General features: G+C 48.2%; 1 protein-coding gene across 1 annotated transcript; it reads left to right on the plus strand.

The window, feature by feature from the left end:
- Positions 1–190: 190 nt before the first annotated feature.
- Positions 191–22,373, plus strand: RBP1 (retinol binding protein 1). Its single transcript, XM_032143618.2, is given in 5 exon segments — positions 191–337; positions 340–466; positions 966–1,144; positions 21,285–21,386; positions 22,127–22,373. Coding segments are annotated over 5 exon segments (594 nt in total). The 5' UTR covers positions 191–205; the 3' UTR covers positions 22,181–22,373.
- Positions 22,374–22,963: the final 590 nt, after the last annotated feature.

The raw sequence follows: 22,963 nt of genomic DNA on the forward strand, positions 1-22,963 counted from the left end.
TTCATGGCGTTTGAAGGAAATCCCCAGGAGCCGAAGAGTTCGGCCATCAAAGAAAACGTCCCGTCTCCCATCTTCTCCTCTTCCTTTGTAGGGGAAACGAACTGAACGTCTGAAACGAAGGTGGCGCGGCCTGGACAAACCTGACCCTTCGACATCCCCCTCCCCTGCACCCGCCCTCGCTAAGCGGGGAGGAGCGACCGCTACAATGGATCCTCCCGCAGGCTTTGTGCGCGCTCGGAATCCAGCTGTCGCCGCCCCACAGAGCCCCCTGTCCCCGGAGGGCGCTCATTTCCGGGCCGCCCACCACCTGCGTAGCACCAGCAGCCGCTGTCCCGGCGGAGTCTCCAGCCGTCCCGCCCGCTCGTGGCCAACTGGCTCCAGTCACTCCCCGAAATGCCAGTCGACTTCACTGGGTACTGGAAGATGTTGGCCAACGAGAATTTCGAGGAGTACCTGCGCGCGCTCGGTAAGCGCTGCCCGCTGCGCCCTGGGGGCCCCGCCGAGCAGCTCCGGGCCGCTCCCTAGAGCCCTCCCGAGCCGCTGCCTGCCTGCCTGCCTGCCTCCGCTCCGGCGAGCCGCGGTCTGGTGCCCCCGGACGCCAGAAAGGGCGTCCTCGGCCACCGCTCCCAGGGCAGCTCCCAGGCTGCGGATTGGAGAATTCGGGGTTGTTAGGTTAACTGGTGGCAAATGTCTGCTCGTTGGCCCTGGAGGTGGGTAATTTCATTAGTAAATCTGGGGCTTGGTTTGCTACTTTTTGTTTTTAAACGGTTAACATAAGAGCAGAAAACTTTGTTGGGGGCGGCGGGGGAGGCACATGCGCAGAGACAACGCAAAGCCAGCGGGAACCTAACAGTGTTCGCGGGCGGAGAGGGCTCCTGGGGCCCCCGCTACCTTGGGAACGGTTCTCTGAGTTTTCCTGCCAACTCCCTGCCGCTCTCTCTCTCCCCGTTCAACCCCCACCGCAGACGTCAATGTGGCCTTGCGCAAAATCGCCAACTTGCTGAAGCCAGACAAAGAGATCGTGCAGGACGGTGACCATATGATCATCCGCACGCTGAGCACTTTTAGGAACTACATCATGGACTTCCAGGTTGGGAAGGAGTTTGAGGAGGATCTGACAGGCATAGATGACCGCAAGTGCATGGTGAGGATTCGCGTCCACCCGGTGTCTCCTGCCCAGGGGGCCTGACCAAGGGCTGGGCTAGTTCATCCGAGAGGGGGCAAGGGCCTGAGGGACTGAAAACACTTCCCACTCTCAGCCCCCATGGTGGGCAGCACCAACTCATGAAGCATCCTGCTCTGTCTACACTGGAAGGTGATGGTTATGAAGGCTGCCCTGTGCTGTGTCTCCACTGCGTTCAGGCACTCTGCCCGGTGCTTTATGCACATGACTTCACCTAAGCCTCACACAGCCTTTGAGGGAGATATGAATATGCCCATTTTACAGATGAAGAAACAGTCTCAAATAGATGAAGTAACATGTCCAGAATAGCACAGCTAGGGAGGGGCTGGAGTTCAAAGCATGTCTGTTGATGCCATTCTCTGGCTGACTATGGGCTGGTGGAGGGTAAAAGCAAAGAAAGGAGGAAAGAAAAAAGAAACACAGGTAACCCCTTTGAAGTGTAAACTTGCAGTATGACCTAGTGTGAAGTCACTCCAGGAAGCTGGGGGTGCCTTGATCTCTGCTGGAAGCCCTCTGATCTGCCCATCCTTGCCCAGAGCTGGGATTTGGCTCCTGGCCATCCCCTGCCCCACCCTGTCATCCAATGCCTACTGAGCATTCTTTGAACTTTGCAGCTGACACCTAGTCAGTAAGTCAGTGCCCCTCCAGCCCAGGCCAGAGGAAACAGCAATGGGGGAAGGGGGAGGGCCAAGAGCTCCCTCCCACAAGGATGGGAAGCTCCTGACCCGGGACATCCCAATTAGTACTGCCACAGCAGACTCCGGAAGGCCAGCCCCAGGCCTCCATCAACATTATCTGGTTGCTGGGAGGTCAAGGTACTCTTGTTCTCCCTTTTATAGTCTCGGGTTCAGAACTGGCTTATGTTCATCCCAGGAGCCGCCTTGCTTATTGATGGGGTCCTCACCCACCACCTCCCACGGTTTACCAAGGGTCTTTACCGCTGGTCTGCTGTGTGTCCAGCACCGTGCTAGTCATCTTACAGCACAGCACAGTGAGGGAGGGATAAGTAACCCCATGTTATGCAGTGACTGAGGCTCAGAGAGAGGAAGAGACTTGTAAGAGATGAGAGTTGAGCCCTGGGCCTTCTGATGTTGAAGCCCACAGTCCTGCTTTCTGCCAGCTTCTCTGCTGGTAGTCTGTGCAGAAACAAGATAGCTGAGGTCTGTTAGGATTGTAGTTGAAGGGATGCCCATGTCTGGGATTAGGCATGTGGAGCCTGGATGACTCATCCCCCCACCTTGTCTATTCATCTGAGGGCAGTCAGGACTGATATCTGAGTCTGCTCTTTGGAATGATGGGAAAGAGGGGGTAGTCAGCAGGGAGTGGCCTTGAAAGGACCACTAATGGGAGAAAACACCATTGTTGCAGAGAAATGTCAGGTTGTGCCTTTAAAAATCTCAAGGACTCTTAATCTGCAGGAAAGACTCACAATAGGAAAGGAGACCTTCAGATGGCATCTGCCTTTCTCATTACTGCCCAAGACCTGCTCCCCGGCACACTGCATGGAACTTTGCTCCTTAAGAATAATCCTTACCGCCACTCACTATTGTGGAACTCACAGATCACATCGAACCTTTATTTTGGGTCACCACAAATCTGGCACGTGCTGGCTTGTACTAATTATCTTCACTCTTCCTTTCCTCATCCATTAACACATGAAACATTTATTGATCACCTAGTAATACTAGCAAATGCAGTACTCATCAAGTGCTTACTATCGTGCCAGATGCTATTCAAACGTTACATTAGCTGACTTAATCTTCACAACACCCTTTCAAGCCTCATTTTACAGATAAGAAAACCACGGCAGGATTTCTTGCTGTGTGACCTTGGGGAAGTGCAGAGGGAGGATTTTAGTTAACCACTGCACTGAACATACTGCTTCCCTCACAGGCTGGTCACCACGGCAGGCACAGGACAGCAGAGCATGTCACAGGCCCTGATGTCCAGGAACGCAAAGTCTTTGCAGTGGAGGCAGGCACACCAACACTCGCAACACAGCGCGGCAAAGAAAAGCCCAGGGTGGGAGTGAGGGGATGGGGACTACCCAGAGAAGGGGACCCCAGAAGGATTTCTGGAAGAGGTGACTTCTGTGCTTCATTGTAAAATAAAGCAGGGAGGTGGAAGGGAGGGTTTTGGATACAAAGGAAAGGATAAGGGCCACCTTTTCTTCTCGCTGCAGCATCAGCGTCAATCGAGCATCAAGCAGTAGTTGAGCAGACCGTGGAGATTCAGCCACTGGACGAATCCAGTGAAACTGGTCTAGGATGCATGGTTACTGTCACTGCCCCAGGACTCAGGGATGACCACTCTCAAGTAGACAGCCATTCACTCACCTGTTGTGGCCTGTTGGGAGATGGAACGGCCCCTCTGCTCTGCTCAAGCCTTCGCCTAGCCCCATGCAGTACAGAAAAGCCTTTCTCTCTGGGCTGGCCGCTGGGTGGTATGCTGCTTTGGACTGCCGGAAGGACATGGCTGGATGGGGGTAGGATGATAGAATTAGAGCAGCTGTCAGGCCTGAGACTTGTGAATGGAGGGGAGCAGGGTGCCCAGAGGCCACCAGCTGGGCTCTCTGAGGGCCGCCAGCGGTCCTGGACAAGGTGGTTGCCAAAGATAACTTTCACTGCTACCCACTCTGCCTCACACACTGGGCACCCATCAGCCAGGAGCAGTGGCCCAGAGGAGTTTGTTCCCAGCATATTACAGGAGTCCCATTCTCACTTGGGATCGGTCATTCATCTATTTTTTTTTCATTCCTCTCTGGACACCACAAGCATCTCATGGTGCTTCCACTATCGTTGCAACCCCTGTGTCAATGAGACAAATCACACATGATTCCTGCCCTCATGGAGTTCAGTGTAAGGAGGAGGCAGATTGAAGCAGCCAATCACGATGTAGTGGACACTGTGCCGATACAGGCAGAGAAGCACTCCCTGCTTGGTCTGAGAGGTCAGGGAAGGCTCCCACAGGAAGTGGAGTCTGAACTGTGGCTTAAAGGATAGACAGGAAGTAGCCAGGCAAACAGAAAGGGGTTGAAAGAAAGGCCAAGGCCGAGAGCTGTCCCACACCAGGCCCTGGGCTTGGCCCTGGGGTCGCAGAGGCAACAAGGCCTCTGGACACCCAGGCCAGTGGAGGAGACAGGCACATCTTCAGGCCATTACAGCTCAATGCATGATGGGAGCATGGTGGGCTGGGGAGCACACAGCTGGGAGTAGGAAAGCAGTGGTCAGGGAAAGTCCCAGAAGAGGTGACAGCCGAGAGGGACCTTAAAGGACTAATTAGGGCAGACGTGGAGAAAAGGATAAGAGCTTTCTAGTAAGCCGGATCCAGATGTACAAAGGCCCAGGGTCAGAAAAGCCTGGCTGGGAGGGAGTTTCAGGGGTGAGAGAGAAGCAGTCTGTGAAGACTTCAGCATGGCTGGAGTGCAAGACGCAGCTGGGAGAGAAGAGAGCCAGGAGAACCTGGCAGGGAGACTTGAGGTGACCCTGACAGGCCTCTGTGAGTCCTTGCTGGGAGAGGTGTGGCCAGGTTAACATCCCTCCCCAAAGGGCAGAGGCTCTCACTGGCTCAGAGATCTCTGATCCTGCCTCTTTTCCATGGGAACCTTATCTGTATTCTAGAACTGCAGCCAGAGGGTGAAACCCAGCCTGCAGATGTGTTTTGTTTGGCCTGTACAATGTTTGAAAAACTTCAGAGTCAGTTGCCAATAACTGCCAAAGATTGTAAGATTTCACAGAAAATCCATATTTCTGGCTGTTCTTAACAAAAACAAGAGAAGGAAGGGCCCTGGAAACACTAGGCACCTGTTTATTCCTGCACTGCGTGGATCCCTGGAATATGCTGCAGCTGCTCCCTTTAGATGTTACATTTCCTAGTTTACCACAATCTTCAGCCCATCCTGTTACCTGAAGTCAAGGATCAAACGGCCATTTGTCGCTGTTTGCACCGTGGGTTCCTTTAGAGCTGTGGATCCCAAAGCAGAGATAGCAGCAGGAGCAGCAGCAGCAGCAGCATCTCAGGGAACCTCTTAGAAATACAAATTCTCTGGCCACACCCCTGGCCTACTGAATCAGAAACTCTGGGAGTGGGGCCAGCTGTGTTTCAATAAGCCCTCCAGGTGGTTCTGATGCAACTAAAGCTTAAGAATCACTGCTCTGGAGTAAAGAAACACACTCTGTTCCTGTGTCTCTATAAAAAAATGGAAAAACTGTAAAATTAGGTGTAGAGGGCCACAGGCATGTAGAGGGCCAGTTTGGTCCATCACCTGAGTCCTGTGAACATCGCAGTGCATGCCCAGAACCAGCTGAAATAGCTCTGTGTTCTCTCCCCAGGTGGAGGGGTGGAGGGACTCAGATCTGGGCGGCTCTGCATCACTAGGCTCACATTTCCAGTCTGATCTAATCAGATTTTATGTGACCGCAAACAGCAGGCGCTATTTTGGTAGAGATATATAAAGTCTGGGCTCAGCTGAACAGACACAGGGCTTTTCTCCATTGCTTCCTGCATGCCTTTGTCCATAAAAATGTGCGATCAGGCCCAGCAAGGAACCAGGAGCATTTGTTGAATATAACACATGTTTGCTTTGGCAGGGTGGGAGCTCTTGAGAAAGGGAAGGTGCTCTGACTTCAGATAGTGTTTTCTCACTCCTGAGCAAGCGAGTGCCTCAAAATGATTTGGTTCTTTGTCTCAAAGTCCCCCCAGCATGAGCAGGTTTTGTGGGAGAAGACTGAGCCTTAGCCAGGAATCACAGCCGTGAGCCTGGCTCTGTGGGGGTGGCAGAGGGTCCATTTGTCATCCCAGTGTCCAGGTCAGGTTTTTCCTGGAGGAGATGGCTTTGTTCACTCGGGGAAACTGGTGCCTCCTCCCATGGCTGGAGCCTCAGCTTCATATCCATCACTGAACTTAGGATGACCCCTCCACAGGGCCCGCCTTCTGCTCCCAGCCCTCCACCCCTCTGTCGCTTTCTTTGTTTTTATTATAAAAGGAAAATATTCAAATAGCACAAGAAAGTATGGGCTGAAAAGGGCCCCTTCCCCCACTTGGCCTGATTCCCACTTGGTGGATCTGTCCAGAAATCTTCCTCAGACTTATAATTGATCTATTGATTAGGCAGTTGGTCAAGGTCTCTATCTAAAACCAAAAGAAAGAAAGGAAAAGAAAAAAAGGAATCCATTTCTCTACATATTTTTTTAACTCAGTGATATTTCTTACACATTTTTCCATATCAGCACTTACAGATTTTCTAAGTTCTTTTTTAACCATCTATGTTTCCTTTCCTTCCCTCCTTTGACTTCCTTACTTACATCCTTCTATCTCTCCATCCATCCATCCATCTAATCATATATGGTAATACATGAAATCCACCAAAGCACTGTTGACACTTTGGTTTAAACTCTTGCCAGCTTTCTGATCCTATTCTTGACCCATTAAAGAGATTTTTTGATTTGTTTTAAAAACACACACACACACACACACACACACACACACACACACACACACACTGCCACTGGCTAAATTAACTCCCTGGGCTGCAGCGCTGAGAATGCTGTTGGATTTGGGAGCCTCTGAGAGCCGCCCCTGCCCAGATCAGGCACCGGGCATTCAGCTGGGCCCTTTCCAGACTAGAAACACAGGATCTCTTTCATGTCTTAGCTAAAGTTCTCCGACCTTTGAAATCGGTGTCAGCAGCATGCTTTTGAGGATTACAAAAAGAAGAATTAAAGCAACCCAAATAAAATTCACAAAGTAGCTTTCAAAAATCACACTGCTTTGTTGGGTTTTGGGTTTTGTTAGGCAGGAACAAAGGAAAATAACATGTACTAAATCTTTACTAAGTGCCATGCCTGCCCCAATTGCTTTTTGTACTTTTTCTCCTTTGGTCCCCACAACAAATGCTGTTCAGTAAGTATCATTATACTCATCTCACAGATGAGAATCTGAGGCTCAAAGAAGTGAAGTGCCTTTTTAGCCCAAGGTCACCCTTGGGCTAGCTGGTGGCAGAGGAAGAATTCTAATTAGTCTGTTTATAAAGCTCTCTACCCCAAGGTCTCCCACAGAGCTTTGCTGAAGGCCAGCACCTCAGTTCCTTATTGTGAGCCTTCTCACAGTCTGAAGGTAAACCCAGGCAGTTTTGACAAGGCCTAGGATGAGTGAAAGGAGCACCGGTATTAGAGTCAGAACATCTATTTGAATTCTTCTTGATTATCTGACAGCGCCCTTAAATGATTAGACACGCTGCCTTTGTTTTCATATCTGCAAAACGGGCATCATAATTGCTGTTCAGCGTGTCTCACAAGGCAAAGCTGAGGACCATAGAGATAGTACAGGGCACATGAGCTTGGGAAGCCGCAATACTGTGTGAGAGCAGGGCCAGGGCCTGTGATACCCAAGACTGAGGGGCATGGCATAATCACTTATGATGGCCAGGTGTCTACTGAATGAATTACAGCTGTTTGTTTTTCTGACCAACATGGCTCCTCCACCTCCCACCCAAGAGAAGCACCGTTTTCTTTATGGTGGGAATTACTCCTCCTCAACCTTTTGGGTCCTGGTGGGGCTGCAAATCATAGTACCCTGTCTCTTCTGGGACGAGCACCTTCTGCCAGGGTGATCACAGTGTCCCGTGGCCTGTCACATACTTGTGTATGTGACCCAAGCTGGGCCAGTCACCATTTCCTGGGAGTTAATTTGGGAACCCTGAGAGACAGGTGAGTTCTATTCCCTTAAAGGTTGATGAGCTGTTATGATGTAAGCTTGGAGTTCTCTGAGGCCAGTCCCCTTACCCCACCTTCCTTGGCTGCATGGAAAAATCCAATTGAAGGAAAATAAAAGACGAGGCCAATAGAGACAGAGAGAATGCAACAGTAGAGGCTTACTAAACTTCCTGACGCACCATTCCTAGATTTTCCATGTACTTTAACCAATATGTTTTTTTCTTTCCCCTTAAGCTATGTGAATTGGTTTCCTGTCACTTGCATCTGAAAACATCCTAAGACATTCAAACTCCAGATATCAAGCGTTAAGACCCACATAAGTAGAGCAGTGGTTCTCAAATTTGAGCATGCCTTACTTCTAGAGTTTCTCATTCTGAAAGTCTGGGGTGAGGCTTGAGAACTTGTTTTTCTAACACGTTCCTGGATGATGCTGATGCTGTTGGTTCAAGGACCGTGCTTTTGATAACTACTAACAAAGAAAAACAAGGAAGCAGGCTGGCCTGTGCCTAGTTTCCTGTGATTTTTCTCATCATGATTCAATGTAATAAGCCTGTGCTGGGGTAAAAGGTGCCTAGTTCTAGGGGATGAATGAGAATAGTTAGGTGTAGCTGCATCCCAGGATTAGGGTAGTGGCGGATGAAGACTGCCTGGGGACATCAATCGTGCAGCAGCCCACAGTGGTTTGCAACTGAGGGTCCAAGTAAGTGATACCAATAGTGTGTGCAGCTGGACACGTGTGAGGTACAACAGAGCAATTAGGAGCTTTGACTTTGAGATGGTCCTAGATTTGAACCCTGGTTCCACCATCCAGCTGTTTCCTTGGCAAGGGTACTTTATCCCTCTGAGCTTCAATGCACTCATTTGTAAAAGGAGCCAAGGGTAATACCCACCTAATGGAGTTATGTGAGAATTAAATGTGGTAATGAATTATTTCTGTTTCCTGTTGCTGTGTAACAAACCACGCTGAAACTTAGTACCCTAACGCAACAATATTTATTTTGTTCACAAATCTGCAATTTGGACAGGGCTCAGTGGGGATGCCTTGTCCCTGCTGCCTGCCCTGCCAGTGCGGAGGTAGAGGATCCACTTTCCAGATGGCTAACCCACACTCACTCTCTGCTGGCTGCCTGGGCTTCCTCACTACGTGGCAGGTAGTTTCCAAGAACGCAAACACCATAGGGTACCAGCTACATTTAATACAGGGATTAATGAGTTCTTCCTTTCTTCCTTCCTCTTCCCACCCCTTCCCTCTTTCTTCCCTCTGTCATTCCTGAACTGAGGGTCCAAGGATAGCATAGGAGTACTCTGGGAAAGAATGGTATAAACAAGGTGGGTGTGAAGTTGGGGATGGCATGGAACCCAGGCTCCAAAACCTACCTTTGCCAGCTTTACAGTGGAACTGGCCCTGCACTAAGAAAATGAGAAAATAATAATGATCTTCTCACAATGTGCAATAAATCAGAAAATCATCTTACTCTTTGACTCAGGGATCCCACTTACGGGATTATATTCCAGGAAAATCATTCCATTTGTACAAAGGTATCTGTTAGTCACTCTGTGATAATAATTCTCAACAACCCACATAAGCATAACCACTATCTCAGGGCCTACTATGTGGCAGGCCCTGCCCTGTCACTTTGTGTTTATTTAATCTCCTAACAATCCTGGATAGGAGGTGCTACGCTCCCATTTTAACAGACAGGGAGCCAAAGGTCCTGCCCAGGTTCACATTACTGGTTAACCATAGACTTGTGATCTCACTTCGGACGTCTCTGATTCCCTACTTTGTATGGTTTATAGAACAGGCTGTCTCCTGCTGGTATACCTAAATATCAAACAACTATGGGTGGTTAGAAAGACTGTGGCTTTTTAATTCCATAGACCACTATGTAGCCGTGTAAATGATCACTATGAAGATAAATGAAAAGTTTTTATAGGCATTCAGTTACCAAGTTCCGTAGATTCTGCTTCTTAACTTCTCTTCCTGTTTTTCTTCATTCCCACTGCTCTGAATATCTCATGCCAGTAATAATAATAACAATTAACATCTCTCGTGCTTACTGTGTGCCAGACTCAGCACTTTCCATGGATTATTTCATTTAATTACTGCAGTATCTTCACATTGATCTCCATTTTACCATGCTCAACACTTCAGCCCAACCCTCCCTTTCTAAAAAGGGAATCTGATCATGCTACTCCCCAGCTCAAAATTCCCAAGGGCTTCCTAGTGCTGATGGGTAAAAGCCAGATGGCACTCAGGCTCTTCAGATCATGGCCCTGCCTGTCTCTCCAGCCCTATTCCCTCCCTCACTCCTTATGCTTGGCCCCATCCCATCATTTGTCAGTGCCTTCACTTGCCATCCTCTTTGCATCCCTGTACTCACTTCCCTGAGGTATTTCTTTGCCTCTTCCTCTGGGAGGAGAATTACCCACTGGTCAAGATCCAGCCCAGGCTTATCTGCTCTGTTGATCCCATCCTGATTCCCCATCCCACCACCGTGCCCTTCCTTTGCCTTGCAGCCTCTATCTCTTCAGGTGCTGCTTTTAGGGCACCTGTAATGCTAGTTAATGTGTCTGAGATTCTACACAGCAGCAGCCACACTGTCGTGGGCTCAGTGAGCTCCAATGTGTTCATTAAATGAATGTTAAGTGAAAATAGCAGAACCTCAGAAACATAAATGGTAGTAATTGACCATATCACTGCAAGATGCAATTGCCATTTAATAATAGCTCATGTTTATTAGGTATTCCATGTGCCAAAAATTCTTCTAAGCACTTTCCATGCATTAGTTCTTTTAATCCTCACAATAATTCTATGATAAAGATGCCAAAATTCTTCCTATATTATATGTGAAGAAAATGACTCAGTCTGACTAAGTTGTAACTGGTTCCGCTCCAGAGCTAGACCAGCCAGACCAGCCAGACTGTCATCTTTGGGATCTCATTTCTGCCCTTTACAAAGTGGGTGGCCTTATGCAAGTTACTTCACTTCTCTGTGCCTTTACTTATCTGTGAAATGGAGATAATTATGAAAAAGAGGATACCTGCTTTGTGGTGAGGATTAGATGAATGGTGTGTGGGAAAACCCACAGTGCAAACTGCCCCATCAGTATGAGCTGTTATTATTAATCCTCTCACACTGACCTGTGACCTCCAGAAGACAAATTCTGGGGGTGGTCACATGTATGAAGGGATATCTGGCAAACATGAGAAGAGCTAGCAGGATTATGAGAGTGGAGGCTGGCCTGAAAAGGCACCTGCCTCTCCACACCCACAGGGAACAGGATGGACTAGGCCAAGAGCAGAGAGGAATTATTGCTTACTGCGCATTTTATGTGTCCTGCACTGAAATAGGTCCTTGAAACCCCTTGTTTCATTTCATCCTGATGGCTCTGCTCTGTGGCTGGGTTCACTAGCCCCATTTTGCAGATGAGGAAGTGAAGGCTCAGAGAGGTGGAGTAAATTGCTTTGGTCACCCAGCAAGAACGAGGTGGGAACCTGCAATTCAGGTCTGCCTCTACCCAAGGCTATCACTGGGTCCCTCCTGAATGCCCAGCTTGGCAGGTAGGCAGCTGTCCTATGGCTGGGCCAGACCAGGCCCGCAGCCTGCCGGGTGATATTCAATGGCCATAATATTCATGCCAGCAAAATGTTCATGTGGGAACACTAGGCAGACCATGGGCTCAGAGCTGGGCAGAGGGGATTTAAACCATGTCTTATACTATTCCTAGTTGCATGCCCTTGAGTATAGAGCCTAAGCACTCTGAGCCTTAGAGACTCAGGGTCAAATCACTCCAATGGCTAACCCCTTTCTATAAGGCTTACCTGTGAGGAAGAAACAGCCACATTGCCCGGAGAAAGTGTGGTGTTCACTGCAAGAGTGCCACTAGAATGCTTTCTGCTATTCATTCATTCAACAAATGGTAATGCACATTTTCTCTGCCATGGATTCTAACATGGGGGCTGGTATCCTGCAGTGAATAAAAGGATCCCAGACCCCAAGGAGTTCTTCATCAAGAGATCCGGACATGCTCACTCTTCCCTGGTTATCTGGTTACTGATCTAGCACTCTTATCTTCTGGGACCCATTTATTTCTATTTGCCTTGAGATATGTATATATAGAGGCCAGAGATTCCCGTGGAAAAGATGAGGCCTTCAGTGCCCCTCCTAAGCACTCTCTGACAGCATGTCCCCCCTCTTATTCTCCCACCCTATCCCCAACTTCCACCCCCTTGCCTGTGCTGGTGGAACTAATAACACACAAATTCCTTGTACTGGCCCCAGGTAGCAGATCCAGCACTGCCTGCCAGATAAGCAAGCATCTGGATTTTCCATGGCACCAGGTTTGGCCAGCTGGAGCACGAAGACATACTGTGAGGAAGAAGAGAGGCTGTGAGCAATCTCCACAGTAAATTCTGGGTCAGAGGTACAGGGTCAGCCTTCATGGGGAGGGTCAACCCACAGAGTTAAGCTGGGCAAAACCTATTTAGAAGCTTCCCTCATGCAGACCCTGCTGTCCCTGATTTTCCTGCAACTGCCTGGGCTTGTTCCCTTTGCCTGGGTCTCCCTTGTTCCTCTTCCTCTTTCCACCTTTTTTTTTTTTTGAAACAGAGTTTCACTCTTGTTTTCCAGGCTGGAGTGCAATTGCGTGATCTCAGCTCACTGCAACCTCTGCCTCCCGGGTTCAAGCAATTCTTCTGCCTCAGCCTCCCAAGTAGCTGGGATTACAGGCATGCACCACCACGCCCGGCTAATTTTGTATTTTTGGTAGAGACAGGGTTACACTATGTTGATCAGGCTGGTCTCAAACTCCTGACCTCAGGTGATCCATCCGCCTCAGCCTCCCAGAGTGCTGGGATTACAGGTGTGAGCCACTGTGCCTGGATCTTCTTTCCACTCTTTGCTAACTCCCGTGGTGTTTTCTGGCATCACTTCCAGCATTATTTCTAGCCTTACCTCTTCCAGGAAGCCTTCCCTAATGGGCCTCTGTCTCTATGTTAGAGGCTGTCAAGGTGCCTTCTGACTTCCATAACCTCCAGCACTTGTCCACCAGCACTTACCATACCACTGGAATTCTTTGTCTTCTTACCTTCTTCTCAGATAGTCTTTGAGCCCTCAAGAGCAGGCCACTCACCTTACTTCCCTCTCTCCAGCACCCACAGCTGGTGCATAGGAGGCGTGAAACCCATGATTGCTGAATGATATTCCCTTGCACAGAACCACGTGGTGAATTCCTATTGCTCAGTCAAGGGTCAGTTTAAATCAGGAAACTGCAGAGCACAGTCATCAAGAGCATGAGCTCTAGAGTCGAATCTCATCTCCCCACTTTGTGGCTGGGTGAACTTCAGGCCTCAGTCTCCACATTTGTAAAATGATGAGAAGCATACCTGCTCTAGGAGGTTGTCAGGAGTCAACTGGTATGACACATACTTTGCCTAGTACCCTGCCCAGCACATAATGAGTACTCAACACATGTTGTTATGATATTGATGATGGTGACTGATAATGACGGCAATGCTATCACTCCCACCAGGGAGCCTTCCCTGACCCCCCAGGCTGGGTTGCGGGCTATCATCCATCCCAGCATATAGCACAGAGGTGTCATTGCCTTCTCTCCAGGCTGAGCTACCCCATGGCAGAGCTTCTGTCCAGCCCAGCCTTAGGGCCACCCTAAGTGCTAGGTCCCTGGGATGAATGAGTGCAGTTCCACAGGGCCCTGTGACCTTCTCCAGTCCTGTTCCCACCTCCTTATCCAGAACCTTGGCCTTGAGCACTCCAATGGTTTAAATTGACTCTAGGAGCTTTCTGAATTGTTGAAGGAAAAATAACTATAACATGTCAAGATTATTAGTCTTAACATTTTCTCATTTTGTCTTAAGAACTGTGTTATCATTTGCTGTTAGCTTTTTCATGGTATTAGAATTGCACTCTTTCATGCTCACAAAAGCCTTGTTGTGGCTATACTATTTATAGTGATTGCTTTGAACATCTACTATGTCTCTAATTAGTCGTTCACATTTTAAGGCCTTATTAATTTAGTTTTAATCTGCTTTTAGAGTGAAAGTGGCTTTTCCTCTTGAATGTGCTGACTTTTGATTCCAGCCCACCAGGAATGGACCAGAGAAGAGGAGCCACTCACTACTCACCCATTCATCATCCTGGCCTCAGGGGCAGCTCATGGACTTTTTAGCCAGAGAGAACTGGGTTCAAGTTATGGCTCAAGCCCTAACCCCTTGGTGATGAGCTGGTTACTTATAGAAGCCTAATTTTTATCAGCTCTAAACCTTGAAGATTTAGTGGAAACCTTGAAGATTTTGTGGAAAGCTCTCAGCACAGTACCTGGCACCTGGCAGGTTCTCTGTTATCTCCCCGACTTTTCCCTCCTGATCACTTATTTAACACAAGCACCAGATGCTGAAAACCCTCTAGTTGTCCCAGGAACACACATACATAGCCTCAAAGGGAGAAGCACACTTTCAAATCAAACTCCAGGATTTGCATCTTTTAGCAATTTACATTATGCAGAGAAAGTATCTACTCACTGTCTGGTTTTGAAATTTTACCCCAAATCTAAAGAGCATGGGTTTTGGAGTCAGACCTGGGTTGGTCCTGGCTTTGGTCTTTGCAAGCAGTATCACCACGGGCAAGGCTTCACCTCTTATAACCTGGCTCTGGAACCACAGAGACAACAGAATTCAGTCCCAGCCCTCCAGAGGTGGATCTGTAAACAGAGGGACTACTAGGGCTGGGTGGAGGGCTGTGAGTGATCCATCATCCCCTGCTCTTGAGAGTGGTGTTTTGGCATGGGAGTGTTAATGAATGTCACAAGTTTCTTGATCCCAAATAGAGTTCCCACCATTTGCAGGTCATACCAGGTCATTGCCAAGAGATGGTTCCATTTAGTGGGACTTGTCTGACACTCCCAGTATAAGTCACCTGAGTGGGGCAAGTGGGCCTTGAAACATCCCTGGGAGACACTCACTCAGGCTGCCTGTGGGAGCTGGGCTTTTTGTGTCACTGTCCCATGCAGCAGTGACAGCTGGGGTTTCTAAGTGGTCAGAGGAGCTGGAAAATGGCTTCTGAAGTAACAGTCCCTTGTCACAGTGGTACAAAGATATCTTCATTCATCTGTTGGCACATGTCTCTCCGGGTAAACTGCCAGCAAGGCCAAAGTGATGGGGGTTATTAGTTTTTAATAGAAAAGTTAGATTGGCTTCACTTTCCAACCGGCTTCCCTGGTTCCAGCCCATTTGCAGACTTTTGGGTGGTCTATGGGATGAAAATTTCTGGTGAGGAGGTGAGCTGAAGATGGCCATCCCTCCTGGTTGCTCTTGGATTGTCTGGGCTTTATTTCTAAGGTGGTCCCAGAGCCCATGTGGGGGTTGGGGAAGCAGCATTGTCTAGCCCCTTTGGTTTGTACCCATGTCCACCCCACCCCCACAGCCACCTGCCTTTTCTGTGGGACTTGAAAAGCATCAGGAATATCTTCCTACCCGAAATTCTTCCATTAGACCCTGATTAATTGGATTAATCTAGGAAATCAGATTAAATGACCATTTAAGGACCCTTTCAGATCTGGCTGAATCCTTGTCCCCGAATGTTCACTGCTCCTGATCTAGCAAAGACAGCTGGCTGCTGACTTCAGAGGGAGGTCATGGAATAAGTTATTGGGTCCTAGGGAAAGTTGTTTTCATAAGTTCCACTTTGTGTCACAAGAAAATGAATTATCATTGTTTGTTAGGCATTCACCTTCCAACATTACTTATTTCCTTTTCCCTGTCATTTGTGTTTAAGTGATAGTCCCCCTCCTTGGCTCCACACCTCCTTTTTCTGTTCTTATGACAAATCAGATTCTCTTTGAAATAACTAGTTTATTCCCACAAGATAAAAAGCTTAAAACGAAAAATCCAGTCCCACCAAAAGTTAACATGGGGAGAGTGGGAGAATTAAATCACATTGCTGAGCCATCCCAGCTATCAGTGGGGAGTCTTCAAACAGATCTTCTGCTTAAACAAAGACCAGTTAACATATAAAGGAAGCAGGCATCGTGGTGCTCAGCAGGCAGCCCCTGCAGGTCTCCTCATGGATCCAAGTATCCTAGAAAGAGAAGGAGCTTCCAAAACTTTGGCCATGATGAATAGCATGTCAATCACTGCTTCACAAATCTCCAACTCTTAAAAAAAAAAGGCTTTCATTATTGTTCAACATTGACAAGCAAACCCATCTTTATCTAAGCTCTGGGCATCATGGTTACCATTACCTAGTGCCTCCTATATGCCAGCCCTATGCATTTTCTGTATATTTTCTCGAATCCTCAGAACAGCCTGGTAAAGTAGGTGCTTTGTTTAATACCATGTAACAAACCATCCCAAAACTTAATAGTTTAAAACAACAACCATATATTCTCATGATTCTGTTGGTTAATTGTGCAGTTCAGCTGCCTGTGGCTGTGTTCAGCTGAAAACTCAGTTGGGGCGCCTCAGCTCTTCTCCAAGTGGCTTCTCTCCCATCCTCCAGGGCTTCTCCTTGTGGCCTTTCTCTTTGGCAGAGTAGCCTGGACTGCCTTAAAATATAGCAGCTGGGTTTCAAGAGGGGAGGGTTCCAAGAGGACAAGCCCCCAGCATACAAGTGTTTATAAAGGCACTGCTTCCATCATGCTTGTTCATGTCCCACTAGCCAGAGCAAGTCATGTGGCGAAACCAAGCCGATGTAGGAAGAGACTTCATAGGAGTTTGAATATCATGAGACTCGGGAGTCACCAGTGGAAGAGTCTACCACAGTAGGTATCGTTTAGCCTTCTTCTGCAGTTAAGGGCACTGAGACTCAGAGAGGTTAATCCAGTTGCCCAGTGTCATCCAACATAGTCAGGAACAGAAGACCCAGCTCTATTTGATACCATGTTCTTTGCTGCCCATACTAGGTCAACCTGATATAGGTTGAGGTGGTATAGTAGGAAGCGGGCAGGGACCAGGAGCCAAGTATAAATGGCAAGTGAGCTTCCAGGATTCTTTAACCCAGAGGACAGCCTGACCAATTAATTCCCTGGCCCACCTGCCCTCCTGGATGGTTCTACCCAACAGCACAGGCAGCAAAGACAGGCACTGAAAACATGCTTCAGGCCACAGTCTGGGTTTTTCAGTCTGATATTCTGGCCCCATCTCCCCACCACCCCCCAACAACCTTGTTCCTCCTCTCCTTAACTCCAGGATAGTCTTCTACAGCACTGGCTTGTTGTCATTTCTCCCTCATCACCTCCTACCCCTTGCATCCTTTTTCACTCTGCATAGAATGCCCCTCCCATTTTTAGAAACTCCTTTGAGGCCATGACAGCCCCACTTCTCTGTGGGGACCTCTTTACAGGCAGAAACCTTTAAGACCTCTTTCTGACTCCCAGCACCCATATCCCCACAATGGTTGGAATGAACTTAAGGGTGTTCCTCCAGGAGTCTGCTCAGAGTCTTAGCACAATGTCCATGTGTTTTTCTGCAGCCCCCAAAGATTTTAACCACCATCTCCCGGGCACCTGGCAAGTGCCCTGCCCTGAACTGGGAAACAAATGGGCACCAAGTCATGCAAAGCCCATATTCCAGCCCAGATTCTTTCCCTCATTTACTAGGTGACCAGAGAAAGTCATGGAACCTCTCTGAGCTCAGCCACCCCTCTGCATCCAATACAGACAAGAATAATCTCTGCTTTGTCCAACTCACCCAGTATCAGAGTCAACAGAAGCTTGGGGTTAAGAAAGACTTTCCTGGAGACTGATGTAGTATGCATGTGATAGGGACCCTTCCTTTTAAGAAGCCTGGTTTGTAGGGCTCTCAGAAAGGCTCCTCTACACCCCAACAGGCTTCTGCTGTCTCTATCCCTCAATCTGTCAAGCTGCCTGAAATTCTGCCATCTGTCATTCTTTTGGGCTAAGGTATTATTGTTTATATCCAGATGGCCCCTGTTAAAAGATGCCAGCGATCTGGAAATGGTGACACAGTTGCCCCAGGAGCAAAAGCCTGCTTTACCATTAATAAACATCTCTCTCACGGTCATTCTCTGACCCTGGTGTTGGAAGGTAAATAGCTGTGAGCTTTCTGGAGACGAAGTTGGCAATACTCATCAAAAGCTTTACAAATATGCACACTCTTTGATGCAACAATTCCTCCTCTGGAGATTTCTTCTAAGGGAACAATGTGTTCAAAACAATGTATATAAAGAAGTCTTATTTATAGTAGCACAGAATTATAAATAAATAACTTAAATGTCCAAAATAGGTAATTGGCTAAATAATAGTATGTACGTACAATCAAATACTATCAGGGACTATTTTGTGGGCCTGTGACCAAGGCAGTCCATCAGGGCCCCAGGCTCAGAGGGCCCCTCACTTAGTTTAATGCTCTGCTGTCACCAGCTTAAAACTCTTAATGATTTTGAGCAAAGGATCCCTCATTTTCATTTTGTGGTGGACCACACACACACTATGTAGCTACTTCCTAGAATATTATGTAGCAATTAAAATAATGCTTATGGAGAGTATTTGTTGAAATGGGAAATTGCTTCAATTAAATGAAGAAATGAGGATACGAAACCATAAATGATGCAATCCTAATTTTGTATAAAACAGAAACATGTAGATAGATAGATAGAAAAATAAAAAGAGTGGATGGAAATTTACCATACATTGTAACATATACAATGTTAGAGCAATTATCTCTTTTTTTTTTTTTTTTAAAGACGGAATTTTGCTCTTGTTGCCCAGGCTGGAGTGCAATGACATGATCTCGGCTCACTGCAACCTCCACCTCCCGGGTTCAAGCAATTCTCCTGCCTTAGCCTCCCAAGTAGCTGGAATTACAGGCATGCACCACCACACCCAGCTAATTTTGTATTTTCAGTAGAGAAGTAGAGACGGGGTTTTACCATGTTGGTCAGGCTGGTCTCGAACTCCTGACCTCAGGTGATCCACCCGCCTCGGCCTCCTAAAGTGCTAGGATTACAGGTATAAGCCACCACGCCTGGCCTGGAGCAATCATCTCTAAAGAAACAAAACTACATGTATCATTTTTATTACCATTTTCTTCTTTGGTGTTTTTTTTTTTTTAATTTTCCAATACAAAGACTATGACTATACTCCCTGACTAATATTTCCAGAAGACGCAAAAATGTGTGTCATAGCTGAAAACAAGCAATTGTCTCTTGTGCCTCTGAGTGAATCGGAACCCTTCACATGCACAGCAGCCTTCTGGATAAACACATGAAGAGAAGATCAGTTGATGAGGAAACCAAGTGTTCTTATGAGCTTCTTGCAGCTGAGGACTGATTTCTGGGTCCCCACTTCCCTCTACAGGCCTGGCATGGAAGGAGCACAGATAAGTGAATGGGCATCCTGTCTTATTTATGGCATGAGGTCATGAATAGTCTTTACCCATGACATGTCTCACCACACATTAACCACACTGTGTTTTGCCTTCTCTCTGGCCTGGGACTAGACTGTGCCCTGAGTGAATTTCTGGATCAGGGAGAGGATCTGCCCCCCAAGTCCTTTTATGCCCCATTTTTCTCTGGAGCAGAGGCCAGACTTACTCCTATGCAAAGCTGGGGGAGCACATGTGGCTCCACCTGCCTCCCTCGTGCATGTGTCGCATTGCAGGCTTCACCCCAACCGCAGGGCGCAGTAGTGATCAGCAGGCCCAGGAGGGAGGCCTGGGGTTGGGAGGTCCTCCTGCATGGAGTGGCCCCACTAACGCCACACCCGTTTCCCATAAGTCTCCTCTCCCAAATCCTTTATCAGGCTGTTGCTGACTGTCCTGACTCAGTTGAGCATGGCAAGGAACACAAGCATCCTAGAACCTTAGCTCTCTACATCCACGGCCTGAGTTAATGTCCCCATGTGACAGATAAGAGCACAGGGGCCCTGAAAAGGGATGGATTTGCTGAGAGCCACACAGTGAGCAAGGGGCAAACAGAGTGCTGAGCACTACTGTGGGGAGGCTGGGCTCATAACACAGAACTGCCCCATATGGCACGGCTATTCAAAAGAAGGTGGGCAGCCCCAAATATGAGCAATGCCCACTGTGCTTTCTGTGTGCCCACGTCTGCGACGTGTCCCAGTCTAGGGCACACTCATGGCTATGCTGGGATCACAGGACCACCTTGCCTCTGAAGTCCAACACTTTTTTCAGTCCCGTGTTGCTAGGTGGGCCTTTCCTGCTCCACTAAGACTGAAATCTCCCCAGGACACAGGCTGGGCCTCCTCCTCCTGCCTGTCTTCCCTTCAGCATGCCCAGCACATGGCAGGGCTCACAATGCTCAGGGAAGATGTGGGGGCTCAAATGTGGGGTGTAGAAGGTGTCAGTGCTCATCTGTGCTCTGCCAAGCCCAGGCTGGTCTGTGGGATCTTTTTCACCTTCTTCCTCAGTTCCCTGGTGCCCTCCTGATGAGCTCCTGAGCATACTTCCTGCTGTCCCACCTCGGGCCTTCACCCCGTGATGGGCCACCGGGAACTCTTCTCCACAGCGCCTCCTTTCCTCTCCTTCAGCTCTATCCTTCTCTCCTTAGGGCCCAGCCCTAGTGAATCTCACTCCCTGGACTCTCACCTGGGCTCCCACAGCCTCTGGCCTGTAACCCTGGTGACCATGAACACTTCAAGAAGCAATTTAGTCCATTGGGGTGGGGACCTTCAGAGCCCCACAGATCTGTGTTCAGACCTGGTTCTTCCACTGAACAACATGGGTGAACTTGGCAAGTCCCTTAACCTGATCTGTGAAAAGGAGATGCTAATCGACGCTCACGTGGACAGGCATGAGGCTTCAGAGACAGCACAGAGAGTGCCTGGCAGAGCAGGCAGGCAGCTAACAGCTGCCATTTGTACCTTCACTGGGTTATTCATATCTAAGGTCATTCTCCCTGAGAGATGAAGAGCGCTTTGAGGGCAGGGATGGGGTCTTTTTGGTGTCCCAGGACTTAGCATAGGTTGAAACAATGAATGGATGAATGAAGTGTCTGAGGATGGTCAGGGTACTTTGAGAAGTCTGCCCCTCACCATAATATTCTGCAAAACATCCCTCACTCCCCACACCCCGCTGTGCTCAGCCCTCAGGCCCTCCTCCCCACCTTAGCCCCATTCTCAGTGCTTGCAATGACAGCCCCACTCCAATGACTTTTTCCCTCCTAATTACCCTTTTAAATAAAATTTATGAGGGTTTTCATAAATTTTAAAACTGATTTACACACTTTAATAAAAGCATGCGATGGACAGGGAGTATTAGGCTGCAGATTTTCTACAATGAAATTGACGTGAGCACATCCCGGATTATCAAGTTTGGGAGCTACCCCCTCCCCCAGCCTCCAGGAGCTCCTGGCTTGTTCAGGATTGACAAATGTGTCTCTTGCTTGGCAGACAACAGTGAGCTGGGACGGAGACAAACTCCAGTGTGTGCAGAAGGGCGAGAAGGAGGGGCGTGGCTGGACCCAGTGGATTGAGGGTGATGAGCTGCACCTGGTAGGTTCCTGGGTTGGGTCAGGCTGGGTCCCCAGAGGCCCTGGTCATTGTTGAGGTCCAGATGGACCTTGGAAAAAGGAACCATGGATGGGCGTGGGTTCTGTTCTGAAGCTTCTCTTCCAAGGGCCTGGAAAAGATGCCTGAGTGACCTTAAAAACCAAGCAATGTATTTTCAAGGTCTAGGCTGACCCAATCATCTAATCAGAGGGAAGAGGTGAGGAGTTATATCCATTAAGCATCAGCAATGAGCTAAGCCCTTTTGCATTCTATAACTCTATTCTCTCAGAATAGGAATATGGCTCTTATTTTAGAGATAAGGACCTGGGGTCTCTGAAAGATTAGATTACATGTCCAAATTGCACATCTAGAAAGTGACAGAACAAACATTTGCTCCCAAATGATGTATATATTCACCATGCCAAATTGTATAGGCCAAAGCCAAGAAGGATTCTCTAAGCTTCTCTAAGATATGATCTCAGTCTGGGTCAGCAGGAGGTGATTCAGGAGGGGAAGCGTCAAGGGGTCCTGTTGGTCAGCTCTGAGCCACATCCGTTCCTCTCAGCCAGCTCTGTCTGTAGGGTGCTGCAGAGCACTCCACTATACAGTTTAACTGTCTTTCCAAACAACTGGTTACTTAAACCAACTCTTGGGGAAAACTAACAGCCAATGAGTATTTTTGGAGTTCCTGCCGTAAGTGTGACTCTGCTCTGGCCAATGACCAACATCTGCTTTTGTTTCAGGAGATGAGAGTGGAAGGTGTGGTCTGCAAGCAAGTATTCAAGAAGGTGCAGTGAGGCCCAGGCAGACAACTTTGTCCCAGGAAATCAGCGGTGTGGATGTATGGGCCAGGATCCCCCTCTTTGCACAGCATGAGGCAAAAATGTCCAGCCACCCCCAGGCATCTGTTAGCAGAGTCTGTCTCTTGGCTTTGTCTCTTTTCCTTTTCTTAAAACAAAGCCATGCCAATAAAGTGATCTGTGTTCAAAACGTCTGTTTGGGGGAAGTTTCACTGCCCACTGTGCTCACTTTTTCTCCAGGGCTTCTGAGGCCAGCTTCTCCTAGTGCCACCCGTGGGCAGAGTGGATAAATTCAGCCACATGTCCTGAAATTGAACCTGTGTTTCTCTCCAGAGGCACAGGCTTGGGTCTAAAATGGGAGGTGGGAGAGTGGTCTGACATTCAATCATTTGTATATCAAGTACCTACCATGTTATGTATCTAATTGTGGCCAAAGTATAGTGAGTGCCACAAAAGCAGGAGAAGATACCTTCCACCCTAGAGATCCAGCCAACAGAGAATGTCTATGTAACTGCACAGTACACCAAGGAGATACTTCATCATTATTTGTGAACAAAACGGAACTGGACAGAATTTTAAGCCCAAAGCATAAAATTACTTAAACATAAGTAATTACCTATTGGATTTAATTTCAGAGATGTCATGAGATGTCACCACCCTCAGACCATCCACCCCATCTACGGGCTGGTATAAGCCCTTTCTTTCCACTGTTGTAGATGAAGCAGAACTTGCAATTCCTCCTGAAAGAGACAGAGCAGCCTCATGTTCACACTAAAGTGT

This window comes from Hylobates moloch, unplaced genomic scaffold, assembly GCF_009828535.3.
Source record: "Hylobates moloch isolate HMO894 unplaced genomic scaffold, HMol_V3 SCAFFOLD_22, whole genome shotgun sequence".
Classification (NCBI taxonomy): domain Eukaryota; kingdom Metazoa; phylum Chordata; class Mammalia; order Primates; family Hylobatidae; genus Hylobates; species Hylobates moloch.